Source organism: Balaenoptera acutorostrata, chromosome 3 (genome assembly GCF_949987535.1).
Source record: "Balaenoptera acutorostrata chromosome 3, mBalAcu1.1, whole genome shotgun sequence".
Classification (NCBI taxonomy): Eukaryota; Metazoa; Chordata; class Mammalia; order Artiodactyla; family Balaenopteridae; genus Balaenoptera; species Balaenoptera acutorostrata.
In genome coordinates this window covers 65,047,103-65,068,962 of record NC_080066.1, presented here as the reverse complement: position 1 = coordinate 65,068,962, position 21,860 = coordinate 65,047,103, and the positions used below count along the sequence as shown (strand labels likewise).

The 21,860-nt window shown below is 36.8% G+C and overlaps 1 protein-coding gene across 1 annotated transcript in view; it reads left to right on the top strand.

The window, feature by feature from the left end:
- ARIH1 (ariadne RBR E3 ubiquitin protein ligase 1) overlaps positions 1-21,860 on the top strand; it is a 126,948-nt gene that overhangs the window by 36,439 nt on the left and 68,649 nt on the right. Inside the window, exon 2 of the mRNA XM_057542786.1 lies at positions 10,558-10,625. Within this exon, the coding sequence (XP_057398769.1) occupies positions 10,558-10,625 (68 nt within the window). The remainder of the gene's footprint in view (positions 1-10,557; positions 10,626-21,860) is intronic.

Here is a 21,860-nt window from a genome sequence, read left to right as displayed (position 1 = left end):
ACATAGATCATGTCATTTTTAACACGACAGCTGTAGTTTTTCTGTAATTTAGCTGTAATTTTTCTAATAGATTTTCTATTAGCTGTAATTTTTCTAATAGATTACCAAATTAGGGAAATTCCCTTTTGTTCCTAATTTGCTGAGAGTTTTTATGAGTACTGGATGTCAAATTTTGTCAGATGCTTTTTCTGCATCCTACTGTTATGATCTTGTAGTTTTTATTTAGGCTGTTAATATGATTATGTTTACTGATTTTTGTTTTTGAATGTTTAAATAGCTTTGCAATACTGGGATAAACCCCACTTTGTTGTGGTGTAATTATCTTTCTTTTAATATATTGCTAGATTTGATTTCCTAATATTTTGTTGGGGAGTTTTACATCTTTGCTCATGTAGTAGTTTCTTATAATGTTTTTTGTCTGATTTTGATATCAGGGTGATGCTGGTCTTATAATAGGAATTGGGAAGTGTTTCCTCCTCGTCTGTTTTCTGTTAAGAGATTGTGTAGAATTGATATTTTTGGGTTCCTTAAACCAAAAATAGGAAAAATAGGTTCCCCAACCCCCAGGTCCGATACGGGTCCGTGACCTGTTAGGAACCAGGTCTCACAGCAGGAGGTGAGTGGCAGGTAAGCATTACCACCTGAATCATCCATAAATTGTCTTCCATGAAACTGGTCCCTAGTGCCAAAAAGGTTGGGGACCGCTGTATTAAACGGTTAGTAGAATTTACCAGTGAAACTATTTGGGTCTTGAGTTTTCTTTGTGCAGAGATTTTAATTACTCATTCAGTTTGTTTAATAGATATAGGGATGTTCATATTATCCATTTCTTCTTCAGTGAATTTTAGTAGTTAGTGACTTTTAAGAAAATTGGTCTGTTTTATCTACGTTGTGAATTCCTGGTCATTTGGGTCTCTTTTCTCTTGGTTAGTCTTTGCTAGAGTTCTGTTGAACTTTAGTACTAGCTTTGGTTTCATTTATTTTCTCTTGTTTTTCTATCTTCAGTTTTATTGACTTCTCTTTGTATTATTTCTTCTGCTTGCTTTAGATATAGTTTGCTTTTTTTTTGAAAAAAAAATTTCTTATGTAAGCATTTAATACAATGCTGCATTTCTTATGTAAGTATTTAATACAATAAATTTCCTCCTAAACAGTGTTAGCTACATTTCACAAATTTTCATGTGTTGTATTTTCATTTTCTTCAGTTCAGGATGTTTTCTAATTTTCTTCAAGACTTCCTCGTTGACCGTTGGGTTATTTGATAGATGGTTTATTTTCTGAATAGTCTCTTTACTTGTTAAATGGATTACTGAGAGAGGAGCATTGAAATCTCCAAGTATAATTGTGGATTTGTCTGTTTTTCTTTCATTTTTATCAATTTTTGCTTTATTTATTATGAGGCTTTGTTGTTAAGTGCATGTTTTCTTAGTAACTTGACCTTTCCATTGTGAGGTTTTTCTGTATCACTGGTAAATTTTCTTGTTTTGAAGTTTACTTTGAGAAATATAGCCACTGCAGCTTTTGTCTGATTAGTGTTTTGCATGATACGTCTTTTTTCATCCTTTTACTTTTAGTCTCTATGTGTCATTATTTTGGAAAATGGGTTGTTACAAACAACATATAGTTTTGCCTTAAAAAAAAAAACTAAGCTCTCTGTCTCTTATTTAGCAGCATAAAGAATTTTTTTAAAAAAATTAAGGTATAATTGACATATGACATCAGTTTCAGGTATACAGTGTAATAATTTGGTATTTGTATAGTTATCTCTGTCTTTTAAGTGGGTTTTTTTCCTTCACTTTTTACATTTAATGTAATTATTGATGTGGTTGAATTTTGGTCTTTTAAATTATTTTTCTCTTTGGTCCTCCTTTTCTGCTTTCTTTTGGATTGGAATTTTGAAAATATTCCACTTCATGTATCTGTTGGTGTTTTTTTTTCCCCCCAAGAATGCAAGAATGGCTTATTATTAGAAATTATGTTAACATAATTTATCTCATTAATAGATTTAAAAAAGATCAACAATGTGATCATTTCCTTTGATATTGTAACAGCATTTGATAAAGGTCAACATCTGTTTCTGATTTTTAAGGTCTTAATTAAATGAAAATAGGTGGATATTTCATTGAACTTTTAATACATACGTATACTTTAAAACAAAAGCTAGTATCACACAAAATGATCAATCTCTATTGGTGTTTTTAACCATCTCTCTCTTTTTTTTTTTCCAGTGGTTGCTCTAAGGATTATAATATAAATATTTCACTCTTCACATTCTACTTAGAGTTGATACTTTACCACTCCAAGTGTAACATAGAAACCTTATAGCTATATAGATGACCTTTCTATCAGTCCCTTTATATTGTAGTTGTCATATGTGTTACATCTAACCCTTCACCTTACCATGACATGTTATAATTTTTGGTTTCAACAGTTTTGTATATTTTTCAGAAACATAAGAAGAGAAGAATAGTCTATAATATTTACTCATTTACCATTTCTGTTGCTCTTCCTTCTTTCTTGAAGTTCCAGGTTGCCCTCTGGTATCATTTGCTTTCTGTCTGAAGAACAACTTTTGGCATTTCCTTTAGAGCAGGTCTGCTGGAAATGAGTTCTCTTGGTTTTCTTTTGCCTGAGAGTATCCTTGTCTTCATTCCTGAACTGTACTTTCACTGAGTATAGAATTCTAGGCTGATAGCTTTTTATCCCACAGGGCCCTGAGACTTCTTTTATTTATATCTATATATATCTATATATATCTATATCTATATCTATATATACACACATACACAATTTTATTGTTATTGACATATCTTTAAGTTCACTGACTACTGTCATCTCCTTTCTGCTGTTGAGCCCATCGAGTGATCTTAGGGTTTTTTAGTTCTAAAATTTTCCATTTGGTTCTTTTTTATAATTTGAGCTTTTTTCCTAAGAATTTCTTTCATTCATTTTAAGGTGTTCACCCTTACCTAATGTATCATGTTCTTAACAGCTACTTGAAAAGTCTTTGTTTGATAATTCTAATATCTGGGTTATCTTGGGGTCAGAATCAAATAATTGTCTTTTCTGTTGATAACTGATCAGATTTTTGTTGTTCTTGCTTTGTCTGGTAATTTCGGATTCTGTCCTGGATGTTTGAAATGTTGTGTGAGATTCTGAGTTCTCTTAAAATCCTTTAGAGATTGGTGAGGATCTTTTGTTTTAGTAAATAAGTCAACCCAGTTAGGTTCTACCTGAAAGTTCTTTCTCACTTTATGTACAGATTTGGTTCCATTATCTGTTCAGAAGTTTTCAAAGTCTTTGCTATATTGAGTTTGCCCCTCCCATTCCCACTTAGGTTGATCTAGGGTTTGGGCAGTGGTTTATATCATAGTTCTGGTTCTGGTTCTGGCAGCCTGTCCTATTCTTTGGCTGTGTTCCACACATGTGTAGCTTACATGTGAGCCCAGGACTTGGTTCATACACAGAATTAGGAATCTACTTCTCCATCTCTCTCCTTTCAGTGATTTCCTCTACACTCTTATCTCCCAGGGGCCCTTTCCTTCATTCCTCTGGCCAGATGCATGGAGTTCTCTCAGTTTTAGTTTCCTGCCTGTCATGCCTTGAGGTGAAGTGGCAAGAGAAAAAAAGAAAAGAAAATAATAGGGATTCTCCCACACTCTTTTTTTTTCACACCGGGGTTCGTCTTCCTGGTTCCTCTGTTCAGAGCAGTTGGTTTTCTCGTGTGGTTTTCTTTGGTCTGCAGTAGTGTAGTTTCATGGCTGGGACTGGCCTCAGGGCAGGGCTGGGAGAAACAAGGGAAAAAGGAAAAAAGTATTCTCCCCACCTTCTCCAGGAGTCTTTTGCCTTAGTCCTCTGGCCAAGAAGATGCAGTTGTTTCAGCTTTTGCTGATTGTGCCTACTGTACAGTATGCCTATTTGGCCTACCCTTGTGTCAAAGCCAGGAAATAAAGGAGAAAAAACAAACCGATACTCACCATCATCTTATTTGTTGTTTTTCACTGCTCTCCCCAATCTGCCTGCTGTTATTTAATTTTCAGAGTACTCTGTTAGTTGTAGTTTGTATTTTGTCCAGAGTTTTTAGTTGTAATTGGTGGGAGAGAGTTGTGTTTATTACTCCATCTTGGTCAGGACCAGAAGACAGATTGTTCTGTTTTTATTTTTTTTATTTTTATTATTTTATTTTTTATTTTTTATTTTTTTAAACATCTTTATTGAAGTATAATTGCCTTACAATGGTGTGTTAGCTTTTGCTTTATAACAAAGTGAATCAGTTATACATATACAATATGTCCCCATATCTCTTCCCTCTTGCATCTCCCTCCCTCCCAACCTCCCCATCCCACCCCTCTAGGTGGTCACAAAGCACCGAGCTGATCTCCCTGTGCTGTGCGGCTGCTTCCCACTAGTTATCTATTTTACATTTGGTAGTGTATATATGTCCATGACACTCTCTCACCCTGTCACATCTCACCCCACCCCCTCCCCACATCCTCAAGTCCATTCTCTAGTAGGTCTGTGTCTTTATTCCCGTCTTGCCACTAGGTTCTTCATGGCCTTTTTTTTTTTTTTTCCCTTAGATTCCGTATATATGTGTTAGCATACTGTATTTGTTTTTCTCTTTCTGAGTTACTTCACTCTGTATGACAGACTCTAACTCCATCCACCTCATTACAAATACCTCCATTTCATTTCTTTTTATGGCTGAGTAATATTCCATTGTATATGTGTGCCACATCTTCTTTATCCATTCATCTGTCGATGGACATTTAGGTTGCTTCCATGTCCTGGCTATTGTAAATAGAGCTGCAATGAACATTTTGGTACATGACTCTTTTTGAACTATGGTTTTCTCAGGGTATATGCCCAGTAGTGGGATTGCTGGGTCATATGGTAGTTCTATTTGTAGTTTTTTAAGGAACCTCCATACTGTTCTCCATAGTGGCTGTATCAATTTACGTTCCCACCAACAGTGCAAGAGTGTTCCCTTTCCTCCACACCCTCTCCAGCATTTATTGTTTCTAGATTTTTTTGATGATGGCCATTCTGACCGGTGTGAGATGATATCTCATTGTAGGTTTAATTTGCATTTCTCTAATGATTAATGATGTTGAGCATTCTTTCATGTGTCTGTTGGCAATCTGTATATCTTCTTTGGAGAAATGTCTATTTAGGTCTTCTGCCCATTTTTGGATTGGGTTGTTCGTTTTTTTGTTATTGAGCTGCATGAGCTGCTTGTAAATCTTGGAGATTAATCCTTTGTCAGTTGCTTCATTTGCAAATATTTTCTCCCATTCTGATGGTTGTCTTTTGGTCTTGTTTATGGTTTCCTTTGCTGTGCAAAAGCTTTTAAGTTTCATTAAGTCCCATTTGTTTATTTGTGTTCTTATTTCCATTTCTCTGGGAGCTGGGTCAAAAAGAATCTTGCTGTAATGTATGTCATAGAGTGTTCTGCCTGTGTTTTCCTCTAAGAGTTTGATAGTGTCCGGCCTTACACTTAGGTCTTTAATCCATTTTGAGTTTATTTTTGTGCATGGTGTCAGGGAGTGTTGTAATTTCATACTTTTACATGTATCTGTCCAATTTTCCCAGCACCACTTATTGAAGAGGCTGTCTTTTCTCCACTGTATATGCTTGCCTCCTTTATCAAACATAAGGTGACCATATGTGTGTGGGTTTATCTCTGGGCTTTCTATCCTGTTCCATTGATCTATATTTCTGTTTTTGTGCCAGTACCAAACTGTCTTGATTACTGTAGCTTTGTAATATAGTCTGAAGTCAGGGAGCCTGATTCCCCCAGCTCCATTTTTCGTTCTCAAGATTGCTTTGGCTATTCGGGGTCTTTTGTGTTTCCATACAAATTGTGAAATTTTTTGTTCTAGTTCTGTGAAAAATGCCAGTGGTAGTTTGATAGGGATTGCATTGAATCTGTAGATTGCTTTGGGTAGTAGAGACATTTTCACAATGTTGATTCTTCCAATCCAGGAACATGGTATATCTCTCCATCTATTTGTATCATCTTTAATTTCTTTCATCAGTGTCTTATAATTTTCTGCATACAGGTCTTTTGTCTCCTTAGGTAGGTTTATTCCTAGATATTTTATTCTTTTTGTTGCAATGGTAAACGGGAGTGTTTTCTTAATTTCACTTTCAGATTTTTCATCATTAGTGTATAGAAATGCAAGAGGTTTCTGTGCATTAATTTTGTATCCTGCTACTTTACCAAATTCATTGATTAGCTCTAGGAGTTTTCTGGTAGCATCTTTAGGATTCTCTATGTATAGTATCATGTCATCTGCAAATAGTGACAGCTTTACTTCTTCTTTTCCGGTTTGGATTCCTTTTATTTCTTTGTCTTCTCTGATTGCTGTGGCTAACACTTCCAAAACTATGTTGAATAATAGTGGTGATCTGTTTTTAAATAAAAATAAACATTATTGATATGACTAAAGGTACCCATTTTAAAGTGTATAGTTGGAGTTTTGATAAATGTTTTCCCTCATATAACCAACCATCACATTCAAGAAGTAGAACATTTTTCAGTCCCTCAGAAAGCTTAGCTTTCTGCCATCCCCTCTTCATCCTGCTTTGAATTACCCTTTGGTGGAGGATATAAATGATATTTAGACATATGACTAGTAGTTAAATGAGCTCTTTAATATTCCTTTGGATTATTCTATATAGAATAAATGAAGGAATATTAGATCCAGATTGTCCTACGTGAGAATTCACAACTGTTCCACTTAAATATCAGCTTAAAAAAAACCCATTTATTTATTTAATTTATTTTGGCTGCGCTGGGTCTTAGTTGTGGCATGCGGGATCTTCGTTGCCACACGTGGGATATTTAGTTGCGGCATGTGAACTCGTAGTTGCAGCATGCATGTGGGATCTAGTTCCCTGACCAGGGAATCAAACCTGGGCCCCCTGCATTGGGAGAGCGGGGTCTTACCCACTGGACCACCAGTGAAGTCCCAACAACTATTCCACTAAATTAGCTGCATGATATTGGGTAGTTTTTGTAACCTTTTGGAGCCTAGTCATAGTTTTCTCATATTTAAAATGGGAGGTAAGTATTTTTACCTTACAGAGTGCTTTGAGAGTTAAACGAGATGTATAAAATACTTTGTTACAGGGTCTGGAATACAGTAGATGCACAATAAATGTCATTCCCCCATCACCTTTCCATTTATGTGCAATGCACGTAAATGACTTGAGCCAGCTGCATTAAGATAGTGACCCAAATATATTTATTTATTTAGTATTGTGAAACAGCCTCTGCCCTATAGTGTAGAGCCCTGGCAGAATGTAGATATTCTGGCATCATCATGTGGTTTAGCCAGACTTTCCAGTAATATCCAATTGGGAAAAACTTTTGGACATGTACCTCCAATACAGTGTGTACATTATTAAACACATTACACCTACACAGAAAATTTTAAACAGCTAAAATCAGAAAAGTTGTCATGTTTTCTTCATCCTGGGGGATGAGTAGTCTAATGTTCTGAATCCCTTTGGCAATGAGCACATTTGGGGGTGGAACCTAGGAATCTGTTTTTTAACAGAACATTCCATAGTAATTTTTGAAGAACCAATAACAGGTTTGGGAACCTCTGGATGAGACCAGTTTTAATTAATTAATTAATTAATTTTTAATGTTTTGGCCGCTGCCATTCAGCATGTGGGATTTTAGTTCCCCAACCAGGGATTGAACCCATGCCCCCTGCATTGGCAGCACAGAGTCTTAACCGCTGCACCACCAGGGAAGTCCCGAGACCAATTTTTGAACTCAAGCACAGAAAAGGTATTTAGCAATATTAAGTCAAAGAGGGCATTTCCGCATCTCTCCCTTTTTTCTCTTTGCAAGTTGAGAATTAACAATTCCTGAAACATTTTCCCCCAAGTGTGCTGTCTAGTGGCAGAGATTATATCGTGCATTGGATGCCGCAAAGTTATATTTGCAAAATCCCAGTGGCTATGACTAGACTTAATTTTCCCAATTAATAGGATTATTGCCCTTATTTTACATATGACTAAATGAATAACTATTTCAATTGTAGGCAAATCCTTTTGTAAAAACCTGTTGTATCATATTTCTGGACACTTGACAATGTCTGTATTCTGTACAAATATTATAACTTAGGATCAGCTAATAGGTTTCTTTTCACATATTAATTCTTCTAGATTGGTAGTGTCTTTCTCAAGTGCTATGTTAAAGGAGGATTCTTAGGGGAGTCTGGGTTCAAGAAGTAAGGAATACCTAGATGGATTAGCAAAATGTGCCTGGAGTGTGGAGGGTTGGGACTTATAATGTCCGCATCTTCGACTTTTTTGCCAAAGGGGAAGTGGATGTATGTGAATTTTTCTGTGAAAAATGGTATTATTGAGAATAATTGATAGGGATTTCTTTCATGACATTTTTATACAGGATTACTTTTTAACTAAATCAGTAGTTAACTAATACTGTTGTCTAACTATGGTGAAATAAAGGTAGTTTATATGCAGAGACCTTTTTTGTAATGTTATTTGATGTAATAAAATCATACCTGAAATACAAATAAGCAGACTCAGGTTTGAATTTCACTTCTGACATTGTAAGTAGCTCTAGTATCTTTGAATGAGTTGGATTTCATCCGTCTCTTAGGCCCTGTTGCCTTTTTTTTTTTTTTTTAATTATTTATTTTTGGCTGCGTTGGGTCTTCATTGCTGTGCGTGGGCTTTCTCTAGTTGCGGCGAGCAGGGGCTACTCTTCTTTACGGTATGCGGGCTTCTCATTTCAGTGGCTTGTCTTGCTACGGAGCATGGGCTCTAGGCGCGTGGGCTTCAGTAGTTGTGGCACATGGGCTCAGTAGTTGTGGCTCGCGGGCTCTAGAGCGCAGGCTCAGTAGTTATGGCACACGGGTTTAGTTGCTCCGTGGTATGTGGGATCTTCCTGGACCAGGGCTCGAACCCACGTTCCCTGCATTGGCAGGAGGATTCTTAACCACTGCGCCACCAGGGAAGTCCCTGGCCGCGGCCCACACCCCCCGTTGCCTTTTGAGTTAAAATTCTGCTCTCTAGTTTCAAGGGAAATGGAAGTATTTGTGACATCATTGAATGATAAGGCAGTCAACTTTGGGCTTATTTCATGGTGGTAGCCTTTCCTTCTACAAACGAAATAGCAGCTGAAGATTATATTCTATAAATTATTTCATAGTACAGGTATTTTGTTGTTTTCATTAAATATGTCTGAAGGACCTTCTGAATTAAAAATGGTTTGGGGCTTCCCTGGTGGCGCAGTGGTTGAGAATCTGCCTGCTAATGCAGGGGACACGGGTTCGAGCCCTGGTCTGGGAAGATCCCACATGCCACGGAGCACCTGGGCCCGTGAGCCACAACTACTGAGCCTGCGCGTCTGGAGCCTGTGCCCCGCAACGGGAGGGGCCGCGATAGTGAAAGGCCCGCGCACCGCGATGAAGAGCGGTCCCCGCACCGCGATGAAGAGTGGCCCCCACTTGCCGCAACTAGAGAAAGCCCTCGCACGAACCGAAGACCCAACACAGCCAAAAATAAATAAATAAATAAATAAATAAAGTAGCTATAAAATTAAAAAACAAACAAACAAAAAAAAACAAAAAAAAAACAAAAATGGTTTGGATTCATTTGACCTATTCAGTACATAAAATGTTACAAATTTTATTGATTTACAATGTGCTGATGTGGCAGTCTGTTAAATCTAATTGCAAAAAGGTTCACTTTAATTAGTGCTTAATTATACAGTAGTTTTTCATTTAATTTTTTCTTGGCTTATTTTGAATTCTACTTTAGAATCCCATAGAAACCTGACCTGAGTTTGTGTGACAAACTATTTTTAAATAGTCTTGATCTTATAATTAAAACTTTGTATTTTCTTTTTTTTAATTTAATTTAATTTATTTTTTGTACAGCAGGTCTTATTAGTTATCTGTTTTATACATATTAGTGTATATCTGTCAATCCCAATCTCCCAATTCATCACCCCCCCCACCTTTTCCCCTTTGGTGTCCATAAAAAGTTGGGTTTTTAAAAATATAATTTTATTTATTTATTTATTTATTTATTTTTGGCTGCGTTGGGTCTTCATTGCTGCTCACGGGCTTTCTCCTGTTGCAGCAAGCGGGGGCTACTCTTTGTTGCGGTGCGTGGGCTTCTCATTAAAGTGGCTTCTCTTGTTGCGGAGCACAGGCTCTAGGCACATGGGCTTCAGTAGCTGTGGCACGTGGGCTCAGTAGTTGTGGCTCGCGGGCTCTAGAGCGCAGGCTCAGTAGTTGTGGCGAATGGGCTTAGTTGGTCCGTGGCATGTGTGATCTTCCTGGACCAGGACTCGAACCTGTGTCCCCTGCATTGGCAGGCAGATTCCTAACCACTGTGCCACCAGGGAAGTCCCAAAAAGTTGGTATTTTCTTAGGGGAATAAAGAAATATCTTAGGAAAGGAAATTTGGGTGGGGTGTTGTAGAACTTTAAATTCAACCTAAAAATTCACTAAGTGTCAGTGAAGTGCTCTTACCTTAAAATGACTTTTTTTCCCCCTTCTTTAGAATCCAGCAACTATCACAAGAATACTCCTTAGCCACTTCAATTGGGATAAAGAGAAGCTAATGGAAAGGTAAGGAACTATATTGTCAGTTTCATACTTAGAAGTAACACAGAAAGCCTGTTGAACTGAATTTATGAGACACAAGTAAGTATGTGAACAAACCAGTGTACAAGTGGTATTTGCTTTAATGTATTCACCATCTGTAAGTTTTGCAATAAACTTAGTGTTAAGGGATCTCAGCCTTAATATTTCTCCTTTTATTTTGGAGGTGGGGTGTGGGGGCTCTGCTTCAGTGTCTTCTAAAATGTATCCTCTTGAGTACTGAGAACTAAAAATAGGTAAAGGGCTTGATATACTCTTGGAGCACACGAATAAGATCTTCCTTTAATTATTTAAAACCTTCGTGCCCATAAACCTTTAAATCTACCTTAGGTGTAATAATGACATTTCTTCAGTAAAAACAAAGAAGTTGCTCAGGGTATCCTTGCCACCAAAACAGCTGTTTGGACTGACTGGTTCGTTCTCTGGTTTCCATGCAGGATTAAATTCCATTGGGTATTTTCTCTCTGGAAATGTTTCTGGTTCCAAAAGGGAAGAAATTTCTGGGACTGGAGAATGATAATAATAGTGCCATTCTTTATCTTTTTCTCTTCCTTAAATTAGAAATTTGGGGCACTTTGTGGTAGGGTGAGAGCCTTTATTCTATCAGCCTTATTCTCTCAGTCTAAAATTAGCAATTCTAATTTTAATCTTTAAATTACAACTAATTTTTGTTATGAACTGAGAACCCAAATATTATGAGAAGTAAATGGAAAATATTTCCCATTTGATTTTTAAAATCAAAAGCACTTTGCAAAACAGATATTAAATACTACCAAGAATATTACCCAGTTTCTCACATCTTGCACCCCAGCTACAATTTAATAGTAACAACAATAATTCTTAATTATTCAGCCCTCTGTGCCAGGCATTATTTAATTTTATCCAGGTGATAGCTTTATGGAGCTACAAATTATTATCCCACTTAATTGATATGGAAACTAAGACTTAGAGTTTGATGTGTTTATCTCAGTTTTGTAACGCAAGAAGTTAGCACTCAAACTCAGGTTTGTTGGACTCCAAAGCTTATGTTCTTAAACACATACTATACAGCTTTCCCAAGGTTCATGAAGAATAAAATCCTTGACTAGTGTGATTTTTCTTTTTTTTCTTTTTCCCATGGAGCTGACCGCCTTTTTTGAAGTTAGTGGTATTTATTAATTTTGCTAATATTTATTTTCAGACTTACTTTATGACACAAGAAAGTTTAGGAAAAAAGTAGTTTTCATTGTTTACATCTGATACTCTTCTACTGAACTAAACTTATTTACAGTTTGTTTCTTATTAATATATCTCTCCAAAGGCATTCTCAAGTTTGTCCTACAACACTGTTGACACTGCTGAAAGCATTTTTCAGTTAAATATTGTAGAACTTAAGTGTGATGAGTATGAATTGAAAATTAGGCAGCTTCTGGGAACTTCTAGTGTGTATGAACTTTTCAGTTTCTCCTTGAAATTTCAGTTTCTGTTTTACATCTTCTGGAGATATGTTATTGGGTACTTGTAAATCTTTAAATAGTGTTTTTAAATCATTATGCAATATCTTTTTGTGTCATTTAATGAGTTTCACATTGCTATATCCTATGTTGTCTGATAGTAGCACTGCTACACTTTATTTCATAATTACTAATATGTTTATATTTCACTACTGATTTACCTTAATTTGTGCTTTATATTTACCATGTTTTCTGTTTGGTTAGTTTCTTGGCTGCTTTCTTGGTTTGATCAAGTTTTCTTTCCCTTTTTCCCCCCCTTATAATTTCAAAGTTATATATTTTATTTCAGCTTTTCTAGGGGTCAGCCTTACAATTTATATATGCATAGTTATATGTATATGTATATGCAAAGTTTATAACAATATTTAGTCACACTATTTATATCCATGCCCTGCACAAGACAAAAACTGTAGCATACTTTTCTTCTCTATGCTCCACTCTTCCCCTCTCAGTTGGATAAGTTGATAATATTTGAATTTTTCATTTCATGTTAAGCATTTTTACTATCAGTGTATTTAACTTCTGTGTTTTTTTTTTTTTTTTTTTTTTTTTTGCTAATTTGTTTCTTGCATCCTACTGTTTTCTCCAGATGTACTTTTTTCCCTCTAGAATAATACATCTTTTAGTCATTTAAGTCAGGATTCATATGTGATCAGTTTTTGAGTGCTCTAAGAGAAATCCTTAATATTCTGAAATTTTGGAGTAGGTTTTGAAAACATAGCTAGTTGGGCACTTTAAGTCTGAGGACTCATGTTTTTGGTTTGGGAAATTCTTATCTGTTATTTCTTTAATATTATCTTTTCTCCATTCTCTTGGTGCTGCTTTCTAGAATTCCTATTGGTTACATGTTGAAACTTCTGGATTTTTTTCACCTTTTTTCAAAATGCTTCATCTGTACTTGTCTTTCTACTTTGGTCTGTGAAAGTTCCTCAGGTTTACCTTTAATTCACTAACTTGCTTTTCTTTCTGCCTCCATTCTGCTATTTAGCCATCTTGAATTGTTTATTTCAACCGTATCCAACATATTCATTTTAGTAACTTTATTCTTGTTTTGTGGTTGCTGTCTCTCGACATATAACTGTGTTTACACTAGAGTTTTCTTCTAGACTGTTTATCAATAAATAAACATGGAGAGGATTTGAAATATGAATTGGTATTTGGTGTACCCTTCAGAGTATATTATTTTCAAATTGATCACATTCTGGGCTATAATAAATTCCAAGAAAAATTGATATGTGTTCTATTTTCACTCTTGCAAAAAACTCTTAGAATCCCAAAATGAAATTATTAAAATAATTAGAACTAAATAATGAGAGGACAAATGTGGGATGTAGCTGAAGAGGTACAGGGAGATTTACAGTCTTAGTATCTATAAGAAAAAGATAAATAGGTAGGAAACAAAGTGAGCCTTTGAAACAGGAAGTTAGAAAAATACAAAATAAACCCAAAGAGAGTAGAATAGGTATTTAAGATGAAAGCAACATTAATGAATTAGAGAACAAAAATAAATAAAGCAGAAAGATGGATCTTTGAAATGGATATTTTTAAAAGGGAAATATCAAGAGAATGAGAAAACAAGCCACAGACAGGGAGAAAATATTTGCAAAAGATATCTGTTAGCCAAAATATACAAAGAATTCTTGGAACTCAACAGTAAGAAAAAGAACCAATTTTAAAATGAGCAAAAATCTTAATAGATACCTCACTAAAGAAGATACACAGAGGTCAAATAAGCATATGAAGATATATTTAACATCATACATCATCATTAGGGCACTGCTAATTAAAGTGAAATTGCTAGTTAAAATTACCACTACACACTACACACCAAAACACAGGGACTTCACTGGCAGTCCAGTGGTTAAGACTCCGAGCTTCCACTGCAGGGGGCATGGGTTTGATCCCTGGTTGGGGAACTAAGATCCTACATGCCACGCAGTGCGGCCAAGGGGAAAAAAAAGTTCAGAACACACCACCAAATACTGATGAGGGAGGATGTGGAGCAACATGGAACTCTCACTCATTGCTGGTGGGACTGCAAAATGGTACAGCCACTTTGCTTCCAATTTGGCAGTTTCTTACCATATAGTCCAGTCACGCATTTTGGTATTTACCCAAATGAGTTGAAAACTTATGCCCACCAAGACCTGCACGTAGATATTAATAGCATCTTTAGTCATAATTGCTAAAACTTGGAAACAATCAAGATGTCCTTTAGTAGGTGAATGGGTGAATAAACTGTGGCACATCCAGACAATGGGATGTAATTCATTGCTAAAAAGAAATGAGCTATCAAGCCATGAAAAGACATGGAGGAACCTGAAATGCATATTACTAAGTGGAAGCAACCAATCTAAAAAGGTTGCATACTGTATGATTCCAACTATATGACATTCTGGAAAAGGCAAAATTATGGAAATAATGAAAAGATCATGGTTAGAGGGAGGGAAGGATGAGTATGTGGATCAAAAAGGATTTTTAGGGCAGTGAAAGTGTTCTGTATGAAACTGTTATGATGGGTATATGTCACTCTACATTTGTCTAAACCCATAGAATGTACACCACCAAATCTGACCCCTAATGTAAACTATGGACTTGGGTGATTATGATGTGTCAGTGTAGGTTCATTGATTGCATCAAATGTACCACTCTTATGTGCGATGTTGATGGTGGAGGAGGTTGTGTTGTGTGTGTGTGGCAGCGGGGTATATGGGAAACCTCTGTAATTCCTGCTTAGTTTTGGTTTGCGCTTAAAACTGCTCTTAAAAAAGTAGGACTTCCCTGGTGGCGCAGTGGTTAAGAATCCGCCTGCCAATGCAGGGGACACGGGTTTGAGCCCTAGTCCAGGAAGATCCCACATGCCGAGGAGCAGCTAAGCCCGTGCGCCACAACTACTGAGCCTGCGCTCTAGGTCCCGCATGCCACAACTACTGAAGCCCACACGCCTAGAGACCGTTCTCCACAACAAGAGAAGCCACCACAATGAGAAGCCCGAGCACCGCAATGAAGAGGAGCCCCCACTTGCCGCAACTAGAGAAAGCCCGCACATAGCAACAAAGACCCAATGCAGCCCTAAATAAATGAATGAATGAATGAAAATAAATGAAAAGTCTATTTTGAGAAAAGGGAGGGAAATAAACCATTGGCAAATGTGATTCGGTAGGAGGAAAAGGCACAAATAAACAGCATTGGAAATAATGCATAATTATGGTTAGGAAAAATATTTCAAAATCTAAAATTAATACTGTGTATACCACTTTTACCGTTAAGTTTGAAAGCTTAAAAATGGAAATTACTGCTCCCCCCCCCCCAAAAAATACGAAAACAACTGTGGAAAAATGTAATAAATATACTAAAAGATTCCTTTCCTTCCCCCAAAAGCACTAGATGATTTTATGGGCAAGTTCTGTCTTAATAAACCTTTAAGGAACTGCTAGTTTTTCTAGTTCTGAAAAACTATTTCAGAACATAGAAAAAGGTAGGACATCATTAATTCATGTTAGCCAAATCAGAATAACCCTGGTTACAAAATTTGACAAAGACAGCATAAGAAAACCATCTTCATTATGAACATACCTTTTGAATTCATGGATAAAATAATTGAATTGAAAGAATTAATGGTCTAGTAGGATTTCTCCTAGGAATGCAAGAATGGGTCACCATTGGGGAAAAGACGTGTCTATAACATTTACTACTTTTAACAGGGTAATGAAGAGAAACCAAAAGGTAATTATAATGAATGCCAGCAATGTATTTAATAATATTGTGCATTTACCCCTGTGTTAGAAAAAACAATTTTTTGCAAACTAAAAAGGTAATTTCTTAGCTTAATAAAGGGTATCAACTAAAAATCTACAGCAAAATTCTATTTAATTTTGAAACGTTAGTTACTGGCTGTCACCACCATTTAAATGTATTGGAAGTTCTGATAAATAAAGTAAAACATGGAAAATTAAATAAGTGGCATGAAGATTATTTTGGGGATAGGAGGATTATGGATTTTTTAAAAGATTCTTTATGCTTTTTTGTATTCTGTGAATTTTCCTTAATAATCACAGAAGAACTTTATAATAAAATAACTGTTTCAGAAAGCAAGCACTCATTTGTAATGAAAACACTTTCTTTTTAGAAAAGGAAGAGAAATTCTATACAGACAATATAATCAATACCTAGGAGACTCAAGAGAATCAACTGATAAACTATTAAAGTGACTGTACATTAGAATCACCTGAGAATTTTTTTAAATGCCAATGCTTAGGCCCCTTTCCATTCCTCCCTCTCCCCTCACCCCATTAATACCCCTGGAAAATGAAAAGAAGCATGGAATGTAAGGAGGTTTAGCTTCAGTGACGCTGTGCGCCTCCCAATTCGTGAGTATAAAAATGAAGGTTACTCATAATCTTGTAACTATTTAGGATCCTAGGAATTACAAAGTTAGACAATATGGCCAATAAATTTTGTTACATAACATTAAAAAAAGATCTTGCTTCCCAGTGGGTAACACAGAATGTATTCAAGTATTATTTCGATTCATTTGACATACTTAAAGATGATTCTTAGTCAAAATTGTGAAATGTTTTAAATTTAGTCCTCTCTACTCTCCTTTCTTATTTCCATATACTAGGCATATAAATGTTTCTTTTATTTTATTCATTAGTGAGCCATAGTCCCAGCCCTGGAGGGAGGAATTCATGGTCCAGTGAGGGCAATAGAAGTATAAATAGATTCTTGCCAATAATTCTTCTTACTTGCCCCCCCGGCCTTCTAGTCTGCAGTTTAAACAGATCTGTCCTGATCCTAAAAACGAGCAATTTATTCTTTTTAAAAATACGTTTTGGTGCAGGTGGGGAAGGGGCCATTTTAACTTTTTGGTCTCTTTTGTCTCTAGTAGCCGTTTCCCAGACCTTTGCTGTTTTCTTTCTTACCCAGCCTTCTGCTTTTTAACTCTATAGATTTATTTCATTTCTGTTTTACGAATTAAATAGAATTTTCTCTATTCACTAGGTTTCTTCCCATGCTTCTCCAGGTGAAGCAAAACAGAGAAAATCGGAGAATCAGAAGTGCAGCAATAAGAAATCTGTCCTTCTTCTTTAAGGCCAACCTTTCCATCTGGGCTTTGATTCTATCATACTTTTTGTGGGATGTTCCTTCCATTATTTCATTTGTCATATCTTGAACCGTCTCCTTTTCTGGTGTTATCAGTTAGGGATTTTAGTTGTAAACAAACTTTAAGAGGTTAAGTGGAAAAGACATTACGTATTGAGAATCAGCCACGAAGTATGTGAGTCCAAAAAAATGCCAGAAATCAGAGTCAGACTATTCTAATGGAAGAGCTGTTGCTGTTGCCATTGGGCACAGGCATCATACAGGCATCATAGCTCGTAGCATCAAATATTGGGCGTGTGACACCATGACTAGTACTTCTGCTATTGCAGCCTTTGAAAGCTGGGTATCTCCTTGCCTCTTTGGTAGAATGAATTTCTCATTGACCCTTCTTCAGTACTATACATAAACTAAAGATCACCCTGCTCCTGCCAGGCATTTATCCTCCCAGCAGGAGAGACTGAGAAAGTGAGTTGTCCTTCTCTTTCTTTTTATGACAATTCCAGCTTCTGTCTGCCTTTCTGAATCTTCTCTTTATTTATTTCTTTTTTTTAATTAATTAATTTATTTTTGGCTACGTCTTTGTTGCTGCTCAGGGGCTTTTCTCTAGTTGTGGAGAGTGGGGGCTACTCTTCATTGTGGTGCGTGGGCTTCTCATTGCAGTGGCTTCTCTTGTTGCGGAGCATGGGCTCTAGGCACGTGGGCTTCAGTAGTTGTGGCATGCGGGCTTAGTTGCTCCGCGGCATGTGGGATCTTCCTGGACCAGGGCTCGAACCCATGTCCCCTGCACTGGCAGGCGGATTCTTAACCCCTGCGGCACCAGGGAAGTCCCCTCTTTATTTCTTATACTACACATGAGTAGTACAGAACTTTTAAGGTGGTCACCAAATTCATTTTTGTGTTGCCTCAACTTTGGAAATGTTTCCTTTATCTGACCACAGGGTTTCTGTGGGTGTCAGTGTAGCCTATTAGCTCCACAGCTCTAGGGAGCACCTTTGGAATTACACTGTCATTGACCCTCTCCTAGCATGCCTTTCTTATTGTCCTGTCCTAATTGTTCTTCAAAACCCAACTTAAGGTTTACGTCTAAGATACTTTTCTTATTTCTCAAGACAGTTAATTACTCTTTCCTTTGTGCTTTAATATGTATTTGGTTTAATATTTCACGACTTCTGTTAGAGTTCCTTGTGTAGAAAATACCTCACTAGTCTTTCATTCCTAGCACCTAACACAACTCCTAATATATATAGTTAGTGTTTAGTAAATATTTTAATTAAATTCAGCCCGTTCTAGGTTTTGTTTTCTACAATAGAACTTTTATTTAACTTACTACGTGCACGTAAATCAGATTTTCGTTTGGCAGGAGTTAGAGCCAAAATGCCCCCACCACAGCCACCCTGTGCCAAATTAAGCTCCTTTAAAGTTGGTAACAAGTAAAAGGTCAGTTATCTTCTTTCCTGCAGCTGAGATTTCTTCTCTTACAGTTATTTTAAGACTCATTTTAGTTGACAGTATATAAGGTGAGTGTTAATGAGTTAACTGCCCTGTCTGAGGTGAGGGGAAATACAGGTGGCTGATGACTCACTACTTTAAATGGACTGGCATGATCAAAGAATCTTAAAAACTGATACCAGTCTTTTCCAGACTGTGTTACAAATAGCTTTTCACTTTTCATTCTGAAGCATTAACACCCATTTAGTGATTAGGTACTAGAGTTAGCCCTTGTATGTTATTATGATAGTATGGAGCTTTCCTTAAACACATTAATAATAGTATATCATTTCACAGTTAACTGCTGGAATGTGAAAGTAAATTTGGTTTGTCAGATGCCTGGCTTTTGTGATAGCATTCATTACTATTCTACAGTATAGTGAGGTCTTTCCTCTTTAAACAACTCAGGTATTATTGGGGAGCAGTGTGTGGAAAGCAGCAAATGTACTATCTTATTATACTATAGTGGTTAAGAACATGGGATCTTTGCTCCACCACCTACTACCTGTATGAACTTGGAGCAGTTTTCTCCTTTAGTTACCTCATATGAACTTATTTCCTTTTTTTTTTTTTTAAATCCATTCTGTTTTCCCTAGTCTCCCTGCTAGCTTGCTGCTTTATAAATTTCAAGAATGTGTTTGACTCTTAGTTATGTGTAAGACATTGAGCAGAAGTTTAGTGATGAATAGGTACATGCAACAATGTATCATACGTAGTTTCTATCCCCAAGGTACTTAGATGTAAAGTTTTATGGGAATACATAAAAGGTTATTTGTTTCTCTTTTTTTTTCCCACTGCTGAATATGGTTGTCTTTATTTTTTTCCTTGCCTAGCCCTATCTAAACAAAATAAAAACTACAGGACTGAAATTAACAACCCATTAAAATCAGTAATAAGGTATGAAAATTATGAAGCTTTTTTTTTTTCTTTTGCAAGTAATTAAGGGTAGTTAAATTATTGAAAGTATGCAAAGTCCAGAGAGCCAGGGTAAGGTCTCCAAGGCTTCCTGGGGTAAGGGATAGGGTCAAGGGGAACCTTGAAATTTGAAAGATAGAGGGAACACATGACATCAAAGTGTAGGCTAGAAATTTCACTTAAAAGAAAATAACATTTCTGAAAATATTGACAGGAGCAACAATAGTACCTGCACAGTAGGATTGTGAGGAAGGAGAGAGACTGCCTGTAGGAAAAAGGAAGCATATCTTTACATTAAAGTAAGACAAGTTTCAAACTTAACTATGTTAACTATGATACTGTTTCTACTATAGAGATCAGATGGTTAAAAGATGGTAGAAGGTAATGATTCTAAAAGAAAACAAAAACAGCATTGACCTTTTTTTCTACTTAGCCCAGAACTCATTCATTCTGTGCACTATGGGAGAGTGATGTGTGAGGCGTTTTATCATTATCAAAGGGTACATCAAAATAGATGATTTCTTTCCCCTGTGTGTTTTTCACTGTAAAAGACGTCTGTTTTTTATGACAAGCTTTAAAAACTTGTTAAAAAGGTTTGGTTTTCAACACATACAAAAGGTTATTAAAATTAGAATAAAAATGCTGCTGTGGCTCAGATCTTGGCCTGCTAGTCTGCATGCAGAACTCTTCTGGCCCACGCAGACACAGAGGCACGTGGAGCTTTTCCCTTCTGGCTCCATAAAAGGCTATTTCTGACTTAGGTGAGAAAGAATTTATTGATGAGATGGCATTTGATTGGACCTGGAAGGGCGGAGGGTGGAAGAGCAATGTGGGAATCTGGACATTTCAGGTTCAGAAAACAAGTTGGCGTGGAGGAAGTTTAAGGAACATGTATTGAATGGTAATGAGATTTAGAGTGGCTAGAGTACATGAAGAATATAGGGGAAATGATTGGATGTGTTTAGTAGGAAGTACATTATGGAGGACCTTGAACGCTTAGCAAATAAATTTGGACTTCTTTCCCTGTTGAGTAAGTTGTTTTATGCAGAAATGTAATATAAGAGCATTATTGTAGAAAAAAATCTTACAGTAGCAGTATGAGCTGATTGGAGGCAGGAAGACGAATTGGAAGACTATTTCAATAATACAGATAAAAGGAAAATGTTGGCTTGACTTAGGTTGGTGACAGTTAATTGAAAGCAGAGTGTTGATGTAAGAGATGTGAAGGAGTTTTAACTGAGACAGAAAATACAGGAGACTGGGAAACTTCTGGTAATTTGGACCATTCCATCCACTAAATACAATAATACAAGCTAGATGAAATATTGAAACATCTTTTAAAAACTCAAGAACATCAAAGAATGGACTTCCCTGGTGATGCAGTGGTGAAGAATCCACCTGCCAGTGCAGGGGACACGGGTTCGAGCCCTGGTCCGGGAAGATCCCACATGCCGCGGAGCAACTCAGCTCTTGCGCTACAACTACTGAGCTGGCGCTCTAGAGCCCGCGAGCCACAACTGCTGAGCCCATGTGCCACAACTACTGAGCCCATGTGCCACAACTACTGAAGCCCGCATGCCTAGAGCCTGTGCTCCGCAACAAGAGAAGCCACCACAATGAGAAGCCCGTGCACCGCAACGAAGAGTAGCCCCCACTCGCTGCAACTAGAGGAAGCCTGCGCACAGCAACAAAGATCCAAAGCAGCCAAAAATAAATAAATGAATAAATAAATTAAAAAAAAAAAGAACATCAAAGAATTAGAAAAATAGGAATTACAGTGTTAAGGCCCAAGAGAATGTGGAAATGTAGACAAATGAGCCAAGCACCGCAGTCTGCTTTGCCCTAGAAGTATGTGCTGATCCAGAAGAGGTGGCTAAGAGACTGAGATGTGATTTTTGTTGGCCTTTGGTTAGTGGGAAAAAAGTTGGAGTTCTCGGCCCACAGAGAGTGGGGATTAGGTAAACCAGCTCCTCTAAAGACTGAAGATATATTCAGGTCATCTGGGTGGCCCAGAAAACCTTAAGCCTTGAACTTAGATTAAGATGGTCCCAGGCTGTTAATGTACCCAGGCACTTGACAGAAGCAAGTGTAAATCTTTTCTAGGGAAAGAACAGTAAGGCCTCAGACTACTTCCTCAAATTATTTTTGTAATGAAAACATACTAATTTGGGACTCCAGATGTTAGAATTAGTCAGACATA